Source organism: Triticum urartu, chromosome 7A (assembly GCF_056163025.1).
Source record: "Triticum urartu cultivar PI428250 chromosome 7A, HENAU_Tu73, whole genome shotgun sequence".
Taxonomy (NCBI): domain Eukaryota; kingdom Viridiplantae; phylum Streptophyta; class Magnoliopsida; order Poales; family Poaceae; genus Triticum; species Triticum urartu.
The window spans coordinates 709,891,986-709,913,710 of NC_141879.1; the positions used below are offsets into that span (position 1 = coordinate 709,891,986).

The following is a 21,725-nucleotide window of genomic DNA, read 5'->3' on the forward strand; positions in this document are numbered from 1 at the left end:
AAAATCTAGTTCCGCTTTCACCGTCAGGTTTTTTACGACGAGTTCTTCAAAACTAGATCTCGTATGAGTAGGTTTCGTCAAACTTTTTTTAGGGCAACTTTAGATGCAATTAAGGCAACTATAGTGCTATAGGGAAGCAACTTCTTCTTTTTCGCCTAGTTGGACTGACTATTAGGTTGGTTTGCGTAAAAACGAGAAAAATCACACAAAATATAAGGCATCTTTAGTGCTACATACAAAGTAATTTCACTATACTATGTGTATCTGTGAGTTTGATAACATTATCCCAACTTGTCTATCACGGTTGCTCAAATTGCCTATTGTTGATACTTAGTTGCCTACGGTTGATGTTCAATTGCATATAAATTGCCTATATTGATGCCTAGTTGCCTACTATTGATAATTAGTTGCCTACAATTGCTTTTCAGTTGCCTAACTTTGCAAAAATAGTTGCCTACAATATTATGAAGTTCTTTATCATTGTTTTTCTAAGTTGCCTACAAACACTCTGAAGTGGCCAAGATTCAGCATCATGTTGTCTACCATAACTAGCAATAGCAGACACCAGAGCATCATTGGTAGACGACATCATAGTATTATAGGCCATTTAGAAACAATGACGACATACAAGGATGAACAGTAGGCAACTTAGAAGTACCAATGAGGAAGTTAGGAGAATATTATATAAAATTAACTAGGACACAAAATGTAGTGAAGTTGCCTGCTTTTAGCACTAAGGTTGCCTCTTATTAATGGAAAGTTGCTTACGAAGGTGATGTGATATTATCCACCTCAGATTCAAAGTTGTTTTGTATTATTAGTTAGTTGCTTATTGTTGCTAATTAGTTATTTTTAGGAGTGAAGTTGCTTCTGTTTAGTACTAAAGTTGCCTCATCCAGCGTTACAGTTGCTTTTGAAAGAATTTTTTTTCAAAGAAACATATCTATACGGGGTTTAGTTTTGACCTGACTAGCCAACTCATGTGTGTTTCGCATCATTATATCTGAAGATTTTAATATTTTCACAGATTACTTGATCGAAAATTAAGAACTTGCATAGGTTTGTGGGCAATTGTCTAATCTGTCCCCTTGTCATTACCCCTATGCAACTTCTCATCTAACACTCGTGACCTGGCTAGCCCACAAGTGCATGCTCAGTAGCGTTATTAACTTAGGTCCAAAGTTGCCTATATATGAAACTAAGTTGTATGCAACCAAGGATGAAGTTAAGCTACTAGCTAGTCATGGTAGCCACTTTAGGGTACTATTAGCCTACCTTGAAAACTAAGTTGCCTACAATACTACGAACTTAGGGGGTGTTTGGTTCCAGAGACTTTTTATGTTGGGACTAGAAAAAGTCCCTAGCAAACCAAACAGGATGGAACTTTTTGCTAAAGTTCCTTAGAAGCACCTCCTTGAGAGTCTTTTTCAAAAAGTCCTAGGGACTAGAAAAAGTCCTAGGACTAGAGAACCAAACACCACCTTAGCGACGAAGCTAGTTATGATAGACTACATGCTAGTTATGGTAGGGAATTTAAAGGGTGAAGGTATTTAACTTGGTAGTCATGGTAGTCAACTTCAAAGGGATTTTCATTGATATGCGATCATACTACACATACTAATAATAAGTTGCTTTTTTATAGCACTAAAGTTGCCTGAGCAGCATCCAAAGTTGCTTTCAAAAAAAAGTTTGTCGAAACATATCGATATGGGATCTAGTTTTGAAGAACTCATCGCGACAAACACAATGGTGAAAACAGAATTGAAATTCAACACTCGAGTCAAAAGTTACGGATTTTAGAAAATTTTGAAGCTCCAAATCAATGCATGCACATGGGATCTTATTGAATAGTGGGGCAGAGGGGAACGTGAAGACGTGAGGGGACCAACCGGCCAGGTATCTTTTCTATTTTGTCAGGTATCATCTTTTGAAACGCAGGGGATTAGTAGCAATGCAACCGCATTAAGAAAACTGGGATCGGACGGCTTAGACGCGTGCCCTCGCTGCAACCAAATAGTGCAGCTGCACTTACAAGTATTTAGGATTATTGTTTATGACCACCCCCAGTTGTAATTACACCACTTACTCAAAATTTCCGAAGATACTTCCAAAATTTGGACTAATAGTATGCATGGAAATAAATATATTTGTAAACTGAATAATGGTGTCATGAAATTTATCGATAACAAAAGTACTTTCAGGTCTTTTTCAGACTAGGTCATGTCTGAAACATCACCAATGTTTTCCTTTTGAGCATAATAATAATATAAAACAGCTTAGTGTTTCTTAGTTTTCCCTTGGTCCCAAAATAACCGTCTTACCTTTAGTATAACTTTGTACTAAGCTTAGTACAAAGTTGGGACGCTTATTTTGAAACGTTGGAGCGTACTTTAGACCGGAGGAAGCACACAAACGAGAGCCGAAAGCGTGTTGCGTTTGGCAGCGACGAACAAGCGAAACGGTCCACATACATTTTGCTTCGGAGCATGACGTACCGATCGACCCGGCTCGGGCTGCCATGCATGCACGCGTCCAAATCACCAGTGTTATGGTCTGGGGTTAGTACAAGCTAATCTAATTGAACCACCACACCACGACCACTTCTCCGATCACTTTGGTCCGACGACATATCTTTCTTTCTCACTGCCGTTTATGTATGCAGAAGATATATAGGATCGATGATCTCGGTCCCAAGCCAGTGAAATAGTGCTCGATCTTGTCTTGACCATCGTCCGGTCGGCCAGCCATGGGGTCGTCTCGCCGGCGCGCGCTCCTCCTGCTCCTCGCCGCCCTCCTCGCCTCCTCCTTGTGCGCCGGCTCGGCGGCGGAGCCGCTGGCCGCCGAGCGGACGCGCCGGAAGGACCCCCTCGACGGGCTCCGGCCCTACCACCGCGGCTGGAACATCAGCGACCGGCACTACATCGCCGTAAGTCCATCCGTTTCGGTTCCCCTAACCACGTCTTTGCTTGCGCTGGTTGTGCTCGTTTGTGCTCACGTGTGCCGCCGTCGATGCATGCTGCTTGCAGTCGGTGGCCTTCAGCGCGTCGCCGGTGTTCGCGGCCGGGGCCGTCTGGTTCGTCGGCTTTGCGCTCGCGGCGCTGGTGGCCTGCTGCTGCCGGTGCTGCCGCGGCAGCCCCACCAGGGACGACGACTACTCCTACTCGCGCAAGACCTTCGCCGCCTCCCTCCTCCTCCTCCTCGCCTTCACCGCCACCGCCATGTAAGCAACCTCAAAATCTCCATATTCTCTTTACCATATGGAAGCTAAGTCTATCTATGAACTAAGCTGATCAGAGCTTGTGTATGTAAACGCAGCGTCGGGTGCGCGGTGCTGTACGACGGGCAGGCCAAGCTGGACGGCAGCACGTCGGGGACGCTGCGCTACGTGGTGCGCCAGTCGGACGGCGCGGCGGCGAGCCTCCGGGGGTTCGCCGGGTTCATCGAGACGGCCAAGGCCTCCGGCGGCGCCGCCATGCCGCGCGACCTCGGGGCCAAGGTCGACCAGGTGGCGAGCAGGGTGGGCGCCGCGGCCGACGAGCTCGCCGCGCGCACCGCCAGCAACGCCCGCAAGATCCGGACCGTGCTCGACACCACGTACGTTTCGTGTATACATCGATGATCGATCGATCAAGCCATGGACTGATTAACTGATGATGATGATGTTTTTGGTGTGTGTGATTGCAGAAGGAAGATCCTGATCGGCGTCGCGGCCGTGATGCTGGTGCTCGCGTTCCTGGGCCTCGGTGAGATTTTTATCTAGGACAAAGACATATACGGTTTATGATGTCAGAAATTGTATATTTTTCTAAAAGTTGCTTAAGTTTTTGGTTAAATCATGCCTGCTTAACTTTCTGGTGAATATAGAAAACTATCAACTTCTTGACTTTGCAATCCTTGGTGACTCAGTCAACTAAAAGTTTAGCAATTCCCATAAGAACAAAAAACAGAACCAATTTTGTAATTTCTGTAATAAAAAAGTATGGATAATTACTGGAATAACATTTTTTTCGTCGTCAACTTGTTGCAGTGTTCTCGTTGGCTGGCCTGAGCTCAGTCGTTCGCTTGTAAGTTTGCACAACATCCTCTTCACTCCAGATTTTAATTACACATATACATTCCTTGATTTCCACTATAGCCTTTACAATACACACATAGTATTTGCAAGCTAATAGAAAATATAATTGCTGTGAATTTGCAGCCTAGTGTTTCTGGGATGGATCCTCGTTACCGCAACGTTTATACTCGGTGGCGTTTTCCTTCTCCTGCACAAGTAAGCCAAGCTTTATTGTATTTCTATCATCTGATTTCTTGTTTGATCAGAAAACTTCGTACGTACTCCCTCCGTAAAGAAATATAAAAGTGTTTAAATTATTATTATATGTTTCTTTACGGGAAGTAACTTGTTATTTATACTCCTACTAACATATATTTATATTAAATCCAATGCGTCAAAAGTCAAATTTGTCAATTATGTGCTATGCATTTTTTTGTCTGAATTCTGCAATCCGGAGCTCTGCTCTGCTCAACTGAGTGACTGACAGAGGAGCCTCTGCTCGTGTGCGTTTCAGCGCGGTGGGCGACACCTGCGTGGCCATGGAGGAATGGGTGCTCCGCCCGCCGGACAGCAGCAACAGCACCGCGCTGGACGACATCCTCCCGTGCGCCGACGCGGCGGCGACCTCGGAGGCGCTGCGCCGGAGCAAGGAGGTGAACCACCAGCTGGTGGCCACCCTCAACGACGTGCTCGCCAACGTCTCCAACGCCAACGCCTTCCCGCCGGGCGCCGGCCCGCCCCTCAACTACAACCAGTCGGGCCCGCCGGTGCCGCTCCTCTGCAGCCCCTATCGCGCCGACCTCTCCGACCGCCCCTGCGCCGCCGGCGAGGTGCCGGCCGCCTTCGCGCCGCAGGCGTGGCGGGGCCACGTGTGCCAGGTGTCCGGCGCGCCGGGACAATCACAGGAGACGTGCGCGACGCCCGGGCGGCTCACGCCGTCGATGTACGCGCAGGCGCTGGCCGTGGCGAACGCCAGCGCGGGGCTGGTGGACTACGGGCCGGCGCTGGCGGAGCTGGCGGACTGCACGTTCGTGCGGCGGACGTTCGAGGCCGTGGTGGCCGACGGCTGCCCCGGGCTGCGGCGGCACAGCGGCAGGGTGTACCGGGCGCTGGCGGCCGTGGCGGTGGCGGTGGCGGCCGCCGTGGTGGCGTGGGTGGTGCACACCAGGGAGCGGCGGCGGCGGCGCGAGGCCGTGCGGTTCCGGGTGTCGCCCTACCGGCTCCCCATCGAGGACAAGTCGCTGCTCAAGAGCCCCCGGCGGCCGTACCGGCGCGCCGAGAGCGGCGGGCTCATCGGCAAAGGCGGCTGGTGATCCGATCCGGCGGTGCATCGTGACAGATAGGCGGCGGCCACGTAGTTAAAAGCAAGCGCAGAGCTGGACGCTGGCTGCTCTGGAACACGTACGGGAGTTTCACTGCAGTCAGCGGCCCAATTCCAGTTCAGTTCAGACACAACACAGCTCGGGTCTCTGCGACAGCGAAACCACAATTTCGAGGAGTAATCAGACTCCATCGAGAGCAAAAACAATTTATGTGAACCTCACCAAACCGGGCGTAGATTTATACGTTTGGATTTGTGTATATATATAATTAGGTGTACTAGTACCACCAAGCGAGTTCTACCTTCAAAATAAAGAGAGTTCTTGTATGGCTCGAAGTGACGAGAGTGGGTTTTTGGAACATGAGAGCATTGGAGGACTTTATTTTAAATAGTTTATTTAAGAACCACATTTAAAATATTGAAAAATCCCGAAAATAATTCTACATGATCATATGGATGGATATTACACATGCGTAAATTTTTTTTTACGAGAAAACTTTCAACCTATTCATTTCCAATCATGACAGTACAACGAACACCAATAATGCTTGACGCACCACCGGAACGGGGCTAGGCGGGGAGACCTTTATTCCATCTTCAGGGAGCCGCCGCCGTTTTGCCTCCCTAACAAATCTCAAAGGAACGACTAACAACCAAACCCTCCCACCGGCCCTTGCCAGGATCCACCATGCCCCCATGGCCCTAGGGTCACCGGAGATGAGGCGGACTTGCGGCGGAGCCAGTGAAAGGAACGAACCCTAGTATTTTTTTAGGAGGAGGCGGCGGCTGCGTGAGTCAACCTATGTGTTAGTTCACACATGTGTAAAGTTTAGTGATGAAATAAGTAAGCATGTAAGCTATGCAAAAATGACTATATCTAAATAGTGAATAACACACGCACTGTTCATCTTTCAAAAATCACGATTTTGTCATTTGTTTGTAACTCACATGGTTATTTATTTCATCATCAGGATTTGCACATGTGGAATTGTTTCTGGAATATTTTCAAACTTCAAAATATCATTTTGACACTATTCAAAATATAGCGCTCCAACAATGCGCCCGTCCGCCAAAATGACTTTTTTTTTTTAAATAATCCCCTCGGTATCAAGAATGTGATTTTGAAATCTGACATGGGAGTGTGTGTGTGTGTGGGTGGGGGGAGGAGGGGGGGGGGGGGGTCTCAAATAACTGAACGATTAGCACTCACTCCTTAACGTGTCCTCGTCAAATGGCGCATCAAAGTTCAGCTTAACATATCTGTTGGTTGGAGGGGTCCATCCTCGTTGCAAAGCTGTTTTAGGAGAGTAAGCAGCCGGATAATACCAACGGTGAGCAGGCACCTTGGTGCCCGTTTTAAAAAATACAATTTCTGCAACATAAAAAAAGTTGATTTTTTTTTGTAAACACACACACATACACACACACATACACATTTCTCTTTTTTCTGCACGCCACGTGTGAATGTATACATTCACACGTGGCGTGCAGAAAAAAGAGAAATGTGTATTTTCAAACGGGCTGATTTTTGTCTATTTTTGGGCCGGAATTTTGTTTTTAATACAGCTTACAAATTACATTTTTTCAAGACAAATTTTCATGGATGCGCAGTGAACTTTGCACAGAATTTTTTTGAAACTTTTAAGCATGTTTTTTTGTTTTTTTTTTCAAAAGAAAAAACGAGCACCATAAGTTCGCACCCAGTAAGGAGCAGCATAGTTTGCTACCAGAGCCTCAATTGATCTAGCCACTTGCTGAGAGAGAATCTTGCGTGTGTTCATTGTGGACTAATTTTCTTGGCTCCCACCAAGTATACGCCTGAAATGGCAGAAGCATTAGCAGTTTAGCACTTCGCCGTGCTGCTTATCTGGCCCATGAGAGAGATTTTGGTAATGTTGGCTCGGTGGTGTCTGATACCAAGCATATGACTGCTTGTCCTCAGTGCAAAGACTCAATTCTTCTTCACGTGATCGATCGAGTGTTGGCTCGGTGGTGTCTGATATCAAGCATATGACAAAGTGGTTTCAATTCGGTGGTATTTAAGCATATTCGTCGGCATCTCGATAAGGCTGCTCATTTGTTAGCTAAATCATGTAAAGACTCTTTGTAATGTTGTTACTTAATCAATAAACAATAATAAGATGAGGCCTTCCCTGGCCGAGGACGGCAGCTCTTCCATTCGTATCCTCAAGAGGGTGCACCAGAATTAACTCCCCTTGGTGATGCATGGAGCATGCCAGGCCAACCACCTCCCCGGTGTCTAAGGGTGTGTTTGGTTCAAGAACGAAGTGTAATGTAATGTCCCACACAACAGTTGCTTCTTTTGCATTCGAAACTCTGAATAGCACATGTTTCAGCGCTTTTGCACCATCATCACGAGCCAGGCATCTTGGTGCGATTTTGAGACGTGTTTGGTATCTGCCAATATAGCTCTGCATTGGAGGGTTCCATCTTCCATGCGTGCGTGCAGCCAGATCTCCGTAGGAGCAGCGGCGGAGCTACCATTGTAGCGTTGGGTGCAGTTGAACCCAACAAAAGCTGCTGGTTACGTATGTATAGGTAGGCCTTATTAGGCCTGAACCCAATAAAATAATTAGGCTGACCCCATCAAAAAAGGCCGAACAAGGCCGAAAAGGCCCATAAGCAAATTGCCTTGGTCAGGGTGCCCCAGTACGCAGGTCTCTCCATGCTGAATTGTACTCGTACGTTTCCCACGCAGCAGCCGCCACGCCTTCGGTTCCCGAATTCACATCTAGCCTCTCTTCTCTCGTCTCCATTGTTCGCCCATACCTCCGTCGTCGAACCCTGAAGCAAGTAGATAACGGCGGCAAGCCATCTATTAAATTCCAAATTTAAGGTACTGACCCGTGAGATCAGATCACTACATCTTCCTCTCTTTTGTGCTCTGTCTAACATAATAGTCTGGCATGCCAATTATTATGCCCTAGTATGCTTATTGCTCTTTCATGGATTTCGATTGATCTAGATTTGGAACAATATTCTTGAGAGAGAAACCAATGACCACATCTAGACAATATGGTGCAGGCAAGTCCAGGTCTCCCACTAGACGTAGACAAAGTGTGTCAAATGTCATTGCAAGTAAATCTTCCAAAGAATTAGAGAAATTAATTTAGGTCAGTTGCCTTATGATATGTCTGATTGGAACAGAATTTCAATGCACATGAGAAATCCTAAGAAGGAAAATGGGATTATGCACACATATTTTGCGAAGGGACCTTACAGGCGATTGTCTAATTTTTTGTTATCGACGGAGAGAAATTTGAAGATACTCGATGGAGACTTAATGTTGTCAAGAAAAAGTTACACAATAAAATGGGTGATGAGTCGATAACTGATTGTCTGATTTGCCATATGAAGAAAGATATGTTTTCTACCATTAGTAATGATGCAATATTTGATCTTGTCAATATGCTGAGAAATTAAAAGGGGGGACACTATACGAGCATCAATCTTTTTTCTATCAATAGTACTTATTTTAAGCTTATCAAACTAACTTCTTCTTTTTCCAATGCCTTCAGGAAATTGAGAAGCTATACCCGAGCTATGAATTAATTTTGCTCCTCCTTCATTTATACTTCGGAATGAGTAATATCTAAACAAGTGGTTTTCTAATTTCATCCAACCGGTATGTGTCTTGCACTCTTCGGTTTTTAATGTAAAAAAAGTGGGACAAGTAATTTCATAATTCTATTTTTATGTTATTTTGGGTGCCGTAAGACCGTTGAAAATTGGCCTTCACGTTAATTTTTTGTACCAAATTCTTATGAGTCAATGAGTGAACCCAGTGGCTAAATTTTCTGGCTCCGCCCCTGCGTAGGAGAATCTAAACTTTGTCTGGACACGAGATAGCTCAACCTCCGAACGTTCTGCCAAGTCGAATTAGCTTCCACAGCCCCGGAGCCACCAAATTTATTTGTCCTGTCACAATGCATACACGAATCTGACAGAAAAGTACCTGACGGATGTCCGCTGATACTATAAGATAATCTGTGAGAATAGGCATGCCGGATCCGTGGCGCAATGGTAGCGCGTCTGACTCCAGATCAGAAGGTTGCGTGTTCGATTCACGTCGGGTTCAATATCCCCGATCCATCCTAGTCCGGTTCATTTTTTTTCATTCAAGTTGCTGTTAATCCCGTGTAAAATCTACCGTCCATATCCCAAACGCAACCATCCCAGCCGTCCAAAGCCAGGACCCATCCCTCCCGGCGCTGCCAATTCTCCGAGCTCGCTCTCGCCATTTGTCACGCTCCAATGCCACTCCGAAAAATTTCTCCATTGATTTCCACACGGCCCAGATGCTAGCCTACACAAACACGGGAAACGAAAATATGGTGATACCAACTCTTAGACGCTACCATCCTACCAACTTGCAAAATTCAAATTTGAACATGTCAAAATATTCTGAAAAAAATCATGGATGCTCAAAACACATATGTCAACAACCGCTAAAAATCCAGGTCAAAATTCGACATACACAAAGAGAAATAAAAAAAAGACAAATTCAGATGGGAATAGTGTTAAATTAAGGACTGGTATCACCTGATACTTTCCCACCCAAACACGTCGACCCCCATGGCCACAACTTTCCCTCCCCGCGCCACGTGGTGGTGGCAGCCGCGGCGAGCGGGCGGCGAAAAGGGGGAGGCGGACCCGGCCACCACCGCCGCTGCAGAGCACGGCGGAAGACCGACGGTGGCAAGGGTCTGCTTCCTTCTCTTCGAGGAGCTCGGTCGAACTATACATGGCATGCCCTCGCGAGCCGCCTCGTCTAATGAGTTATTTTTTAGTAATCCCTCTGTTCCATAATGTAAGACGGTTTTGGACATTAAACTAGATGATCGATTAGCACTTCTTTATTGTGATAATAAAAAGTTTTCTTTGTGCAGGTGATAATAAAAAGTTTCTGAAATTATTGACACAACATATACGCGCGTACCATGTCCCAAAATTTGAAAAGCAACTTCGATTTTTTTTGAGGGGGGAAAAGCAACTTCGATTTGCGGCTTAAGAAAAATATATACTAGCATATATGATGTTTTGTATACAAATTTAGTTGGACGCGTCTAGGGAGCAGCCGGGTGCTCCCTAGCGTTTCCTGGCAGCCACCCAGAAAAGGTAATTTTCTGTCCCCACTGTCCAGGATAGGAAAGTACCTGGCCCCCGCTCCCGATTCCCGCAGCCACCCATCGAGCGGTCAAAACACCTGGTCCTCCCCTTTGCCCGATCCCTCCCCCACCCCTGCGCATCTCCTTCCTCCTTTGTCCTCACCAGCCCCATCTTCTTCTCTCTCAAGCAAAGAAGGACAACACGCCCCTTCCCCTCACCACTTCCAGATCCAAAGCAAACCTTCACAGCCCACCAATGGCGGCTTCATTGATGTTTCTTCTCTAGGCGCCTGGTTCCTGATTGCCCTGCAAAAAGGCAAAAAAACAAGACAAAAAGGTCAGATTTGGCTCATCTTCCAGATCCCCCTCCTCTTTCCCCACGATTTGCCTCTTCTGTAAGGCTTCAGATGTGCAAAACATTGTGTAAAAAAGCTGTGATGTTAAGCATATTTAGACTGCTGTTTGGGCAAGTTTCAGCCCCCTGATTTGGGCAAATTTAGTCTGATATTAAGCATCATATTTCTTCCCAGGCTTCAAAATCTATTTCCAAATCTGTTGCATACGAACACATTTATAAATCTGTAGGCAAGTGCTGATAGTAAATGCTGACAAAAAAATTAGGAAAAAATAATGGCTTGAGCAAGAAAAACAACTGAGCAAAACAGTGCTTATAAGAGGATGAGAAACAAACAGATCATGATCTTTCTGACGTGTTCCGGTTCTATTAATTGCTTAAAACAGTGAAAAAATAAACATTCTGTTTGAGCAAAAACAGTGCTATAATGAGGCAACTAAGTATATGTCTGCACAAAACTTTGAAAACTTATGCCATGGCAAAAACATGAACACTTTTGAAACTTATAAGACAATGAATACTGACATCAATGTGGCTTATTGGAGCAACTTACAAATATAGGATTAAGCAAAAAAGCATAATGATGTCGAGGCAACTCTTGAAGAAACTAGAAAAAAGATTCCTCTTGGACATTTGTTTCCATTATTCCTTGGTTACGATAGTGAAAACACACTAGAAGAAATAAATGTAACTGAAATTGCAACTAAAAAACAAGAGACAGTTGCGTAGTACAAATTACCTTTGTTGTATCATATCCTTCACCATGATCCAAAAAAAGTTGGAAAAGTTGCCAGTATACAGTTGCAAAATTATTAGTATTTCATCCTGTAAAAGAAGGAAAAAGCCAACAAAAAAATACATATACCAACAACTATCTCAGCTGCGAAACATTACTTCAAAAGCATACTGAGCATATCCAAAGACACACAAACTTGCTGCTATAAAAGATGAAACCTAAAAATGTCAACTTAAGTTCTTTCTAACACACTAACATGCCCATAATTCTAGCTTAAGTTTTTCCTAACACTAAACATGCTCTGATCTCTCTGAATTGGGAGTGAATTCCATCCTGAAGACACTTCAAAAGTAGCACTTCTATGGCGGTATGCTTGCTTCCCCAAAAATCAAATGTTGCCTGCATTTAAAGAAAAACAAAAAAAGAAAATATATTATGAAACACAAAAAACAAAAAGCCTATGTTATGTTTATATGTACAAACATGGTTCATTCAGGCAAGCTCTATGCATATCCTGCAAATAATATATTGCCTGACATATATAGTTTGACTTGCCTGATTATATGGTTTGGGTTGCCTGATAGTGCACATTGAATTGCCTGGTTATGTTCAACTGCTATCTTGTGAATCTGGTGTGCTTGCGTTGCTGTGTTGTTTGCTTGCCTGATTTTAGTGTGGTACTAGCTTGCCTCAACAACGTAAAAATTGCTTTGGTTGGTGGGTGAGCTATTGGCTTGCCTGTATTTACTGTGCTACTTGCTTCCATCCCTCTGCTGACTTGCTTTACTTTTTCCCATATTCTCAATGAATAAAACAGGTTGACAATGATTGATCTGAATGAAGTACCAGCTGAAAATAATGATGATCCATTGTACTGTACACAACATGGTGCTAGAAATGCAGAATTTGTGGCGGAATCACCTAATCCCCCTATCATCCAAAGAGTCGATGGTGCTGCTACAGAAGCAATGGAGGCAGATGGGCAGTCAAGTCATGGGGGTCGTGCTCCGGGCAGTACACAAGTACCTGCAGCTATAGCAACTGGGAGTGATGCTCATACCCTGGATGGCACAGGTGCTGCAGGTGATACCGGTGGCACTGTTGGTAATGGTTTGGGTGCTGAAAATGATGATGAAGCTTGGTCACAACCCAAGGAGCCTTACGTGGGCATGAGGTTCGACACTTTGGAAGATGCCAAGGTGCATTACAATGCATATTCCTTGCAAATGGGGTTTTCAATCAAAATGAATAGTTCAAGGAAGGATCTCAAAACAGGGGAGTTGATAAAACAACAGTTTGTTTGCAACAAGTTTCGGAAGCCTAATGTTGATGACGGAGGGGCAGAAAAGATTCCCGTGCTAGATGACATTGTTGAGCAAGAAAAAAATGATAATGAAGATGAGGCTATTGTCTTTCTTGATGATGATAGTAAAGGCAAAAAGAGGAGCAAGAAACGAAAAAGAGATAAAATTGTGCAAACTAGTTGCAAAGCTAAGATGATTGTGAAGGTAATAGATGGCAGATGGGAAGTGATCTACTTTGTTAGCGAGCACAACCACCCGTTGGTTGACAAGCCATGTTTGACTAAATATTTGCGATCACACCAAGGGATCCCGCCGGAAGAAAGGGCCTTCCTTACTCATCTTCATAACTGCAATTTAACTACAGGTATTGAACCACACCCACCTCCCCCCCATCTTCTAACTTTAAGAACCTGCACATGCCTACTGGTTGTGTGTTTCTTAGCCTATCAACAAGTGCCTGTTTTTGCTTGAACCATGTCACTGATTTGCTTCAAACAAATGCCTTAGTTGCTTGATAGTGCCACTAAATTGCTTACAACAGTAGAAAAAAGAAATAAATTGCCTGATTTGTTTCTGGATAGTTTCTTGCTTGCCTAGTTTTTTTGTAGCTAATGTTTACCTGTTTGTTGCTCAATGCAAAGTTTCTTGCTTGCCTAGTTTTTTTATAAAACAAATTTGGTGTTGAATGTGAACTTGCCTATGGTTAGTCTCTTTGTAGCTAAAATGTACAATAGTACTTGTTTCTGGATAGGGTCAACTTGCCTATGATTGAAATTTGTATTGCTCGCTAAATGCATAGTTACCCCCCTGGTTTGTTTTGTGTATTTTGCTCATGTGTTGCCTGGGGCATATGGTTGTAGTTGCTTGTATATCTTCATGAATTGCCCAAACTTTGCATTTGAGTTGCCTTGCTGAAAACAGAAAAGAAACTATTTTTGGCACTGTTTTTGTGTAGAAGAAGGATTGACCACCATTGTGACTTCATGTCAACAGGTAGTATGATGCACATCATGTCAAATTTCTATGGGACAGAACTCATTGTACCTTATGGCACTAAACACATTACAAACCTCAAGACGCTCTTGAACAAGGATGATACAAAAGAAGGGGATATGATAGAGACAGTTGCTTACTTTAAAGATCAGCAGAGAGAGGATCCAGATTTTTTTACAAGATAAAATATGATGAGGAAGACAGGGTTGAGAATATTTTCTGGGTCGATGGTGCAGCAAGGAAGGCGTACGTGGAATCTTATCATGATTGTATCTCCTTTGACACAACGTATATGACTAACATGTACAACATGCCCTTTGCACCATTCATTGGGATTAACAGGCATGGGCAGTCGTTCATGTTGGGTTGTGGCTTTGTTAGGCAAGAGTTGGCATCGAGCTTTGATTGGCTATTCCAGACCTTCCTTGAGGCAATGCATAATGTAGCACCCACCAACATCATAACCGACCAAGACATCGCAATGGCACAGTCAATTAAAAAGATCTTTCCTACAAGTGTGCACCGCTGTTGCCGCAGGCATATTATGAAAAAAGCACAAGAAAAGCTTGGAGCATTGCTGGGGCGAAACCCTGGCTTGTCCAAAGATTTCAACAGCTGTGTTGACTTTAGCTTGACGCCGGAAGAATTTGAGGCAAGGTGGTGTGAGCTGATGATGAAGTATGAGGCTATGACTGACTCCCACTTCGAGAATCTATACACGTACAGAGAGACATGGGTGCCCTGCTACTTCAAGCACCAATTCTTTCCTTTCTTGCAGTCAACTCAACGCAGCGAGGGGTTCAACGCTGTCCTTAAGCGATATGTGAACCCACACAAGTCCATTTTGAACTTTGTGAAGCAATATCAGAAAATCCAAACACACATACTAGTCCAGGAGGGTTCAAAAGACTACAGGACAGGACATTTACAGACTGAAATGTGGTCATCTTACCCAATAGAGAAACAGGCGTACGGTTCGTATACTAGGGACTTGTACGAGAAGTTTCGTGATGAGTTTCAGTTGACTACAAGGTACAATGTGCGACCACATGGTGAAAACTTGTATGAGGTTTACCCCAATCAAGAGTGGGTTGCCAAATATGGTTCTATGGGCTATTTTGTCACGGTGGAAGCTAGTGCTGGAGACTACAGATGTGACTGCTGCAAGGTTGAGAGGGACGGCATGCTTTGCTGCCATATCTTGAAAGTTTTCAACCACCTTGGTGTTGATGAAATCCCAGCGCAGTACATACTTAAAAGGTGGACACCTATGGCAATTCCCAACGCACCCCCTGCTGTCGAAGAGCAACCTGATGAGATGCCACCACAATTGAAAAAGGAACTCAGGCATGCAAATTTGATGATGGATTTTGGTAGTCTTGCCCGGGTTGCTAGTGCGTCAGATGCTGCGACGGATATTGTAAAGAAACATATCCGTGGTGCACGTCATGAAATCAAAAATCTCAACATGTCAAAGAAGAAGAAACCGGCAGCACCAACAAGTGGGCCCTCTGGTGGTCCTCCACCATCAGCTGATGGTTTTGCACCACAACCGAGTAACTCTCAGGCAATTGGTGGCCCTGCGGTGCGTCCTGGAGGGCCTTCACAAGCCCCTTCTGGACCTGGGCAGCAGAGACCTGCTTCTGCGCCACCACCAAGAAACACTCAGGCAACTAGTGGCCCTGCGGTGCGTCTTGATGAACATGCACAAACCTCTTCTGGACCTAGGCAGCAACGACCTACTTCTGCAACGCGGAGAAAAAACGCACCAAACCTAACTGGCAACTCTATGAGTGAGGATAGACACCAACAGACAGCATTCGGGGGTGGAGCGATGCAAAAAAGGGCTGTACCACTACCCATGAGCCCTCCCACACAAGGCTGCTGGCCTGTACAGCAACTGTCAGGATATGTGCCACTGAACAGTGGAGCAGCGCCACAACTTTCAAGGGGCTCAACAATGACAAGGCCTGTGCAAGCGCTAAGAGGAGCTGCGCCACAACTTTTGATGGATACAGCACTAGCAAGAGGGCCTGCGCGACCTCCTATGGGTCCTAGACCAGCAATTTGGCCTGCACCACAGACTATGGTGGCTATACAACCACCGCGGGGGCCTAACGCAGCAAACACAACCTATGTGGTTGGTCCTGGACTGGCACCATTGCCTGCATCAACAGCAACGCTGGATGGCTGGATTGGGCAGCATCCAGAGTCTTCAACAACACAGGAAGAAAATGCCAATGCAATTTCATCTCCTACTGCGCAAGCTCCTGGTGGATATGCACACCAGCCGCTCAGTATGGCATCTCTACATGCAGCTGTTGCAGCCGCACAAGGTACTACGATGGTTGAACCACAGTTTGGAAGACCTGCTACCACACTTGGCCCTGCAATTCCTAGAGACCCTCCAAAATCAACAACAAAAGGGAGGGCAAAGTCAAAAAGAATTCAATCAGCACTTGAGCTGCATCCGAAAAGAAAGAACAAGTGCAGCTATTGTGGTTCTTTTAACCACAATGGTGCAAGCTGCCCGACCAGATTGGTGTAATGGTCAAACAGTGACCAGATGGCTGAAAAAGATGTGTCGAATGGCATTGACGAGTTAAACTATTTGTGGGTCTGTATGTTTGAACATCCTAAACTATTATTTATGGTTTACGGTTTCTTGTGGCTGACTTGCCTGGTTATAAGTTTTGAGTTGCCTGGTTATAAGTTTTGAGTTGCCTGTTGTGAGATTTGAATTGCCCCGCAAACACCCTTGCCCCACCACCCCCCCATAATATTCGAAAACTTACATACATAAGATTCTGCAATTCTATAAAATGCAACAATTCCCTGGTTATGTAATGATCATACTATTTGTCTTTCATTTGTCTTCTATGGGTTCTTCTGAATAACTTGCCTCAAAATAAAGCTTAAATTGCCTATTTATGCAATAGAATTGCCTGGTCCAAGTTGTTATATAGGCAACTCCTCCCCCGGCACTCCAAAATTCACAAAAGAGCAAAAAAGAAACAACACATGCATTTTACATGGATGTAGCGCGCGTGGGGGGAGAAAAAACTGACCTATGCTAACTTGAGTATGGTTTTCCATGGAGCAGTGTTGTTGGCGTTGTCAACCCACATGTTAGTCAAATGTTTCCTGATGCTTGGAATGTCATCAGCTGTGAAATTTGGAACAACCCTTGCCTCGCAACCATTTGCTATCGTCAGAGCAAAAACACCAGAGTTGAACCTAAACAAAAAATTGAAAAAAGAACTGGATGCTTACTCTATGTAGTATTGTGTCGCTTGTAAAAAACTGAACAAGACCATAGTTAATATGTGAAAAAGAAGTGGATGCTTACTCATTATTTTGTTTTGGAACGTCGATGTTGGTAAGCCCAAACTCATCCAGCGAGACGCGGGAACTGGCGTAATGCTCTTCCCATAGAGACTGAAAACTTGCAACCATCTTCCTTGCGCAAACATCTAAAGACTTGTTTTTGAGCGTCCTCCAAGAATCAAGAGTTTCAAAACGTCGATCCCTTGTGTTCACATTAAAAATCCAGTAATGATTGCCTGTTTTAGGTTTTGTCTTGTCGATGTTCTCTAACACTGGGAACATAATCTGTTAGAAAAAACAAAAATTGGGTTAGTAGAAAAAAATACAAATACTAGAAACTGGACTGAAGAAGCAAACAATGCACATGCCAGTTTTGTGCTAGTGTGAGTAACTTGACAAAAACAGAAAATGCATTATCTGCTTGTGTGAGCAACCAGCCAAAAATGCACAGGCAATTTGTGCAAAAAATGTAAGCAACTTGCCACATAAAAAAGCAATTAAGAAGATGCAAAAATGCACATGCCAGTTTTGTACTAATGTGAGTAATTTGCCAAAAACAGAAGATGCATAGGCAACTTATCTACTTGTGTAAGCAAAACCAACCAAAAATGCGGAGGCAAGTTGTGCAAAAAATGTAAGCAACTTGGCACATAGAAGCAAATTTTCATGAGTGTAGTCAACTAGCCCACCACACAGCACACCACCCACCCCCCACCCCACCCTAAGAAATATTTACATTTGTGTGAGCAAAAGTTTTAGCATAAAAATTCATATATAAAAAATGCATTGGTAAAAAGTAAAGGAACCATTAACTTACCATGTCTTTACGGTCCAAGCGATTCGACTTCTTGAACCGGGAAATGAGCTCCTTGCCGTTCAATTCCATGTTTAGCATCTGAACCTGATGTAAAAAAAATACAGAGATGAACATGACCTTTTATGAAAAAAAGAAAAAGAAAAAAAACGCAAAACTACACTATTAGTTGCTTCGCGTTTTCTTACCGAGAACCTGACGGGCATCACGAGCTTCTTTGAGTCTGGTGGCAAGTTCATCATTATATTTTGTATACCAACTTCCATTACATGGCTCAAGACAAAACCTTCTTTCTTCATTGAGTTTGCGAGCTCCCTCACCGTAACAAAGTATTTGCCATGTTCAATTACCCTTACGCTGCATGGGAAGAAAAAAAGAGGCATTCAGCTCACAAAATCATTCCATGAATTGCCTACCACCATATCAACTCAGGGAAAACACATAGGGGCATGGGCATATCAAAAGGATAAACTACTTCAAAAAATAAGAATTTCACACTAAGCCAAGTTGCCTGATTCTATAAATGGCTTGCTTGTAAAAACAGTTTGAATTGCCTGGAGAACATGACAGACCTTGCCTGAGGGAAAAATGTGATATACTGTCATACCTGGTATCCACATCTGGTGACTCTTCTTCATTAATTCTTCCATGCAAAATAACTGATGCATACAATCTATTTGCTTCGGGTTTGGACATGTAGACTTTCTTCTCATTATAGTCAATGAAAGGTGACCTCTTGCAAGGAGGTCGCTTGATAATCCTTCTCTGAAATTGATGTGGATGCATCTCTCCTGAACTACTACTGTTGTAAACCTTGCTGCCTGACCCCACTTCTCCTTGGTTGCAACTTTTTTCAGGTGTTTGGTACGCATTTCCTTCTGCTTGAACACACGGTTCGTCCATGCCTTCAACCTCCAACAGATAATCATCATCGGTTATATCGATGATTGGATGGTTATGTACTGGGAGTTCCTTGAACTCATGCTCTGTAAATGTGCTTGACCCAACATGTTGATGTGTTGTGTTGTCTGCAGATGTTGTGTGCAAATCATCTATGCCTAGATCGAAACTTGGTGCTGGGCAGTACTCTCTGAAAAAGTCATTTGATCTTTCGGTGTCCCTTTGCTCAAAATGTTGTTTATCTTTATTCGCTGAGCTGTGATTTGTGGAGTTGGATTGGGCATTCTTGTTGTTTGGATCAACACACCTTGCAAACAGCTCACTCACATCTAGAACATTGATTTCTAGTGCATTGGTTGTCTTCCCACTAACACGCATGAATTCATGGTACATCTCCTCCACATGAGAGAAACGGGAAGTGTTCCCCTGGCCAGTTGCTTCTACTGCTTCTGGAACACTTGTGGCCTCAGGTTGGGCAAGTACAGTTGAGCAGACAGGCAATTTCCCTAGGGCTCTTAGCAACTTTTGTTCCGGACTTTTTCCCATGGTTACAGCTTCGGGCAGGTCTTGTATCCTATTCATCTCCGTACATGACACCGGAGGGATATTCTCTTTCTCCTTTTTGTGTCCTGCATGATTTAATGGAGCAGCCTCGGGTGATGCGTTGAAATCTTGCACCTTGGCCCTCTGGATACCATTGGCTGACTGTATCACATTCCCCCGAGACAGAGGAGGCACTTGACCATTTAAGTCACCTAGTGGTTGTGTTCTGCTGTTGTTTCCTGTGCTTACTAGCACTGTGGGTCCCTTCTTGAGTTGAACTGGCCTTACTTTTGTGGCGTCCAGTGTTTCCTCTGCAGAACTTGCCTGAAAAACAGCTGGCCTTGCTTCCTCCTTAGACTGAGTTGCCAGAATATGTGATCCACTTGCTTGACATTGGGAATGAAAATTACCCGACTGCTTTGAATCAACTCCTGTAGGTACTGCCTCATCTCCAACTTTGCTGCACGGGGGTGCTGCCGAGCTTGATGGTGTACTCTTTACCACCTGTGTTTTGGCATTCCCATGGATTGCCTCTTTTGTTTTAGAAAATGCCTCTTGTTGCTGCTAGGGAGGACCGGATTTTTTCATGGCTGACTGCCTTGACTTCCCCCCTTGGCCGTAACCGGGATTTTTGGCACGATATGCCTGCAGATGAATTGCTGTTTCATTCATCACAGATGGCTCCAATACAAAACTAACAGTTTTCTTCATCTTCTTTGATGGCGGGAGTGGTGGTAGTTGGTTTCGACAAGCAGTCTTCTGTTCTATAGCTTCATTTAGAGCACCAAGTTCTCTCATTATTTTCTGCCGAGTCGCCTTTGGGCATATTTGCTTGGGGTTGAATGTGAAGACCATATCCAAATCTTCCCCCCTCAACAACTCTTTGAACACCCTCCTCGCTTCGGTTGCCATGGATATGTCATCAATATCCAACATTTCTTTCACTTCAAAAACAGGGAAGCGTGGTTTTGGGGAAACAGCAGTTTTGAATTCTGTCATCACAAGGTCTCTGATAGATATCATATCTGCCTCATCCAATCCTTTTTCCTTTCTGCCCCTCTTCTTTTCAATCAGAAATTGCAGCGTGCATTGTTCATCATCATCGCTGCTTGCATTTTCAGCTGCGGGATCCCCGTCCCAATCGGAGCCACCATTGGTACCTGAACCACCGTTGCCACCTCCGCTGTCATCCTCATCATCTTCATCCTGCTTCCCCTGCCCATCATCTTCCTTGTCTTTGTCATCCCCATCACCTTCTTCATCGTCATCGTCCTCCTTTCCTTCATCATCTTCTTTTTCGTCGTCCTCTTCTTCTTCATTATCATCATTGTCCTCGTTCCCCTCAGTTCTGTCTTTACCTCCCATCTCAGCACTTTCCCCCTGGTGGTGATCAACCGTTTGTCGTGCTCCCTGGCTACTTGATTTCCCCTGAACTCCACTTGATCCATCATGACCGTCATCGCTGTCTGAACTGCCACCGGTGTCGCTTTCATCACTACCTTCATCCCTGCCATCTCCCTCACTTTCACTGTCGGCTGCCTCGCTGTCGTCGCTGTCAGAATTAAACGACTCCTCCTCACTTGGTAAGCTGTCTCTTCTGGCTGGTACTTGCTTGCCCCTTCTGTTAGACTGCCGCCTGCTTGTCTCCGCAGTAGTAGGATCCGCCTCCTTTGTCCCCCATTCATCATCATCTATCTTCCCAACCCCAGTCACGAGCTTCCCAACTGCATGTGAAATTACAGAACACATGTCGTGCACCAACCCTATGAGCTTCTTTTGCTTCTGTAAAACATAAAAGTGGATGGTAGAGAACATGATAAGTACATATCTTCTATTGAAGATTCTGAAAAAAATGGTTGAATGTACAAATGGCGATAAAAAGGGGAACAACAGTGAGAGGAAAAAACAAAGTGCTAGATAAACTTACTGATTTGTCATATGACTCGGGCAATCTTGCTGCAACAAATTTGGTGATGTGGTCCATACTGCGAAACAAGCTATCATCCGCACACCGGGAAAACTCCATCTTGAGCTGGTGGTTTTATAGCCAAAAGAAGATTAAAAAAACTATGAGTGACAACAATTCTGGCACTCCCATACCAAAAAAGACCTGAGAAAAATGAAGGAAAATAGTACTACTAATAGTCTGAAAATTCCTGCAACCATTATGCCACTTCCCCCTGTTGCCTACTATTAGTTGATACTGTAATCAACAAAAAATGAGGAACTAGTATGCAAGTTGCCAGTTT

General features: G+C 44.5%; 1 protein-coding gene, 1 non-coding gene and 1 pseudogene across 2 annotated transcripts; all 3 read left to right on the forward strand.

Annotated features, from left to right (window-relative positions):
- The first annotated feature begins 2,461 nt into the window (after window positions 1-2,461).
- On the forward strand, window positions 2,462-5,711 carry LOC125523918 (uncharacterized). The gene is made up of 8 exons (XM_048688983.2): window positions 2,462-2,558; window positions 2,663-2,926; window positions 3,027-3,220; window positions 3,316-3,594; window positions 3,685-3,743; window positions 4,028-4,064; window positions 4,199-4,270; window positions 4,569-5,711. Exons 2-8 carry the CDS (start codon window positions 2,747-2,749, stop codon window positions 5,365-5,367), a joined length of 1,620 nt encoding a protein of 539 aa, XP_048544940.1. The 5' UTR covers window positions 2,462-2,558; window positions 2,663-2,746; the 3' UTR covers window positions 5,368-5,711.
- Window positions 5,712-9,402: 3,691 nt separating this feature from the next.
- TRNAW-CCA (transfer RNA tryptophan (anticodon CCA)) lies at window positions 9,403-9,474 on the forward strand. The gene has a single exon. It is a non-coding gene; the product is annotated as a tRNA-Trp (tRNA).
- A 2,879-nt stretch (window positions 9,475-12,353) lies between these two features.
- Window positions 12,354-16,440, forward strand: LOC147961907 (protein FAR1-RELATED SEQUENCE 5-like; annotated as a pseudogene).
- The last annotated feature ends 5,285 nt before the right edge of the window (window positions 16,441-21,725 follow it).

Bases quoted from the DNA above. Each gene is read 5' to 3' on its own strand.
- LOC125523918 (XM_048688983.2), top strand. From the start codon at position 2,747: ATGGGGTCGTCTCGCCGGCGCGCGCTCCTCCTGCTCCTCGCCGCCCTC. The intron at 3,595-3,684 runs GTACGTTTCGTG...GTGTGATTGCAG, and splicing joins CGGACCGTGCTCGACACCAC to AAGGAAGATCCTGATCGGCG. The intron at 4,065-4,198 runs GTAAGTTTGCAC...GTGAATTTGCAG, and splicing joins CTGAGCTCAGTCGTTCGCTT to CCTAGTGTTTCTGGGATGGA.